The sequence below is a fragment of the Bombus impatiens genome, unplaced genomic scaffold (genome assembly GCF_000188095.3).
Source record: "Bombus impatiens unplaced genomic scaffold, BIMP_2.2 scf_0361, whole genome shotgun sequence".
Classification (NCBI taxonomy): Eukaryota; Metazoa; Arthropoda; class Insecta; order Hymenoptera; family Apidae; genus Bombus; species Bombus impatiens.
In genome coordinates, this window is record NT_176780.1 from 592,169 (window position 1) to 596,210 (window position 4,042).

Sequence of the window (4,042 nt, forward strand, 5' to 3'; positions counted from 1 at the left end):
CGGCCGCACCTCCTTCGATACTGCATCGCGCTGCTGTTCGCCATCCGTCTCTGATAAACGTGATTTAAAGAAAAGAGTGGCGAGTATACGACCATCCAACTCCCTCCTCCTGTAGATCAGTCTTCGTTTGTCGTACTTGGTATTCCACGCTGCGTACCTCTGTCCCTCGAACCCAGACCTACCTTCTATCGTGTCCACCTTCCGTGTCTTTCCTCTTTCAGTCGCTCGCATCCCTTCCTCGTTCCTAACGTATATTCTCCGTCCACTCGCGATACTCGGGTCCATAGCCCTCGGTCTTCGTCACTCTGACCGACTGCCGCCCCCGTCTCACCTTTCCCTCCATTCCACTCCAGCGTCATTTCTGACAGCTATTTTTCTCACTTAAGTCGACACGCATCTGCGAAACAGTCGATTTTGATGCAAAGGTGTAACGCAATGCACGTTCTATGCGTATTACGTTTAATCGTAAACGTAATACGTTCATCGACGAAGACTATGATAGTCGTTGGCTCGATTTCGCGCTCTGTTCGAACAACGAAATTAAAAAACGATAATATAAGCGTCATATGCGGACGCGTACGCAAGAACGCGTTCTTTCGCCGATGCCCAAAAGAATTTTCGATGCAACGATTAGGACTATACGATAACGAGGAAAAGGAAAAACGAGGTATTCGTGACGAGGTATTCGATGTTTTTACCTATGTATAGGTAAAAGTCACGATGAGAATGATGGACAAATTCCGTTAACGTCGAACAGCGTGCAGACGACAAAGCTTGTTGACTGTGTGCACGATCTGTCTATCTAATAGCCGGGATAACGATCAAGGTAACGTGACATTAAGAGGCTACGAAAGAAAATCAAACCTCTCGATAGATAACAAATACGAGAAAGTAACGTTGTCGATGAAATCTCGAAGGCGAAAAAGCTCGCAGAGGATCCTTAGCTTTTATGCGATAACTTTCCGTTTTTCAAAACTCGATCGATATATCAAGTTTCTACGCCATACATCATCCTCTTTTTACTCTTTCCTATTTAAACGTACGTACCTTTAACGTCAAACGCACGCGCATCTAATAAAGTGATCAAGCTGGGAAAAAGTAACGGCTTTTCGAGAAAGTGAAATATTTCGAAAAATTCCCACAGATTAACCGCTCTATCGACCAGCTAATTAATTCCGATCGAAATTGCATTCGAAAGCGAGATATTTAATAGGATAATAGAGAAGAATAATACACGCGATTCGAGGCGCGACAATCGAAATTCCGGCCTTATCGGAACAAGGAATTTTTCGGAAAGTAACACGCGAACAAGAGCCCAGACGCGTTCCCGTTTTGATTGCGCGATCGAGCAAACTGGTACGTACTATACGCTCGTCGCGACGCAACACGCTGACGCGCTTCATCGAAGCGTTCGCTGAAACGAACTGTACGGTTAAATCGAGCGTCGTCTAATCTCGTAAAAGAAATTTTGCATCGTTACCGTGCAGCATCGACGCTCTACAAAGCTTTTTTTCGGTCGAGTGATCTGCCGCAAAAACATTAGCGCGGTTAACGCAGCGACATCGCGATCCAGTTGCTGTCCCCTCCCCCTATTTCACCCACGCCACGAGCATTTAAAAATCTGTCGTTGGACTGGTCGTATCGAAAAACAGAAAGAGAGCTGGCAATTAAGAAGCCGCGTATATACGTAGTCGCTTTTTGTTTTACAGTTTTTGAAATTCCCATGACATCTTTTAGAATACGATTCGGTTGTAACCTGTCTTTCGTACGCCGTAGAGAACGATCGTTCGCGAAATCGTCTTGGCAACTCGTTATCGAAGTTTCCATGGCTGAATCGCGATTGCTTCCCAAAGAACGTTTACTTCTAATCGTAAAGATGAAGGGACAAGACTTTCAAACGTTCGTCCGAAAGAAAAGCAGCGGACGGGGAATCGAAGGAGGAAGGAAATGAAAGAAAATCGAAAAATGTTTATACGCAGGATCGAGGGCCGGTTGAAAAGCGAACGAACGAACGAATAAAGGGGCGAGGAGGAGAGGAGAGGAGAGGGCACGTAAAAAAGGATGTTGAAAGGAGGAGAAGAGAGGTGCCGCGTGAACGAGAAAAGAAAAAAAAAAAGAAAAGGACGAACCGGCTCTGCTCGCCAGCTGACGGTCTCGTGCCGCAACCCAAAACTCTTTTCGAAGATTCGGTTGCCGGTATTTGTATATCACGTATGGTACCCGCGCAACTTGGCTGCTTTTGCGCTACCTGCCGTTGCTGACCCTCGCGACTCTGGCTACTCGATCTTTATCGATTCCACTCGATCGATTTCGCTACGCAACCTTTCGACCGTACACGCTTCCACGCGAAATAATCAGTCGATCGATCTTTGACCGTACCTAAAAGCCACAGAGACAATAGTATTGTTCGTATGATAGAAGAAATTGCCGCGGACGAGAACGATGTCGTTCGCATTCGTTGTTCCTCCTCTTGCGCAATTCTCTTCGTCCGCTCGCTCGTCTTCGTCGCATTCCCGTTGGTATTGATCCGTTGAGTTTTCGAAAGTAAAATAGGTTATGCCGTGAATCGCACGGAACTACAACTCCGGACAGCAACGAACGAGACGAAGCGGTGGTATGGAACAGAAACGATGAGAACAGAAACGATGAGAAACGAAACGAAAAGAGCGACGAACGAGCTGGATCCACGGATGAATACAAATACGTCGCTTAAACTGTTACTACCTACTTACCTACCTATCTATCTACTTACTACTTATCTACTATTTATCATATCTATCTATCTATCTATCTATCTATCTATCTATGGTATCTATCTAGGTGTGGATACCGCCTATACCAATGTGCAAGTTTACACGAAGAAGAAACCGTGGTTACACTAAGGGGGCCGAGGAGAACGGGTGGGGACCAACTGGCGAAGCCAAAGGAAGAGACGGGGAGTTTGCAAAGTTTCGAGATTCAAGAGCGCTGCTCTCAATACGACAAGTTTGTGCAAACAAGAACTTACTTCGAAGGATGGATAATGTCGCAGATAAATCAACGAAATTTAATAAATCGACGTCTCTAAGAGTTTCGTTTAATTGTGTCTTCCTGCGCTCTCTCGATAATTTTACCAACTGTCCTTCATCTTCCTAGTCGCTGCACGTTGTTTTTACACCGATCACACAGCGAGACAAAATCGTGTATGCTTTCGGCATAGTGATCGCTACGGGCCACTTACATAATAGCTCTTTCCTTTTCTCTTTCTACAAATCTTAATCGACAACGATAGTAGATTCGTCGCACGACCATCGATGCGAATACTTGACAGCATCTTTCGTCACTGCGACCACTCGATATTGTATTTTAACAATAAATTAATCTCCTATGCATTATCATTGAACGAGTCTCCACGGTCGTTAACTTTGGAAACCCGTTGATCACTCGTTGCTTCGATATTTGCTTCGTAGCAGACATGTATTCACAACTATTACATAAGCTACATATTGACTGGAAAATTTGGAGAAATTGCGATTTCGGTATCGTAGTAGTAATAATAATAATAACGATAATAATAATAATAAGGAGAAGGTGTGTAAGAAGAAGATGAAGAACCAAAAAACAATGAAACAAGATAAGGATAGAAGAAATAAAACGACGAAGAAGGATGAGAAGAAAATATAGAAGAAAAAAAGGAAAAGGACCAAAAGAGCGATCATTCGTTTTCCTTTTAAAACGCGCCAACTTTGGTATATTGTATTTATCATCGAATTTCATTTCTCTATATCTTCTCGCTTTCGTTCTTTCAATCGTCCTCATCCTATTTTAGCACCCTTTTCGGGACTAGCTACCCGAGGGAATCAATAACCGACGAGGAAGCGACTGTAGATTCGGGAACTGGTGGAGAGAAGGGGAGACGCGAGGAACCAAAGAGTACCGAGGGGCGTCGCGTCGAGTAGAAGAGCTCCCCGCTGTTCCAGGAGGGTGTCGGAGGGTGCAACAGGGACCGCGAACTTTAGGGTGGAGGTGGCACGCGAGAGAGTCGAAGCTTGGCTCCGCCTCC

General features: G+C 44.9%; 1 protein-coding gene across 1 annotated transcript in view; it reads left to right on the top strand.

The window, feature by feature from the left end:
- The window catches only part of LOC112212890, a 13,403-nt gene extending 10,334 nt beyond the window's left edge, over positions 1-3,069 (top strand). Inside the window, exons 2-3 of the mRNA XM_033320845.1 lie at positions 2,546-2,716; positions 2,821-3,069. Coding sequence (XP_033176736.1) covers positions 2,546-2,716; positions 2,821-3,067 — 418 coding nt within the window. The 3' untranslated portion in view covers positions 3,068-3,069. The remainder of the gene's footprint in view (positions 1-2,545; positions 2,717-2,820) is intronic.
- The last annotated feature ends 973 nt before the right edge of the window (positions 3,070-4,042 follow it).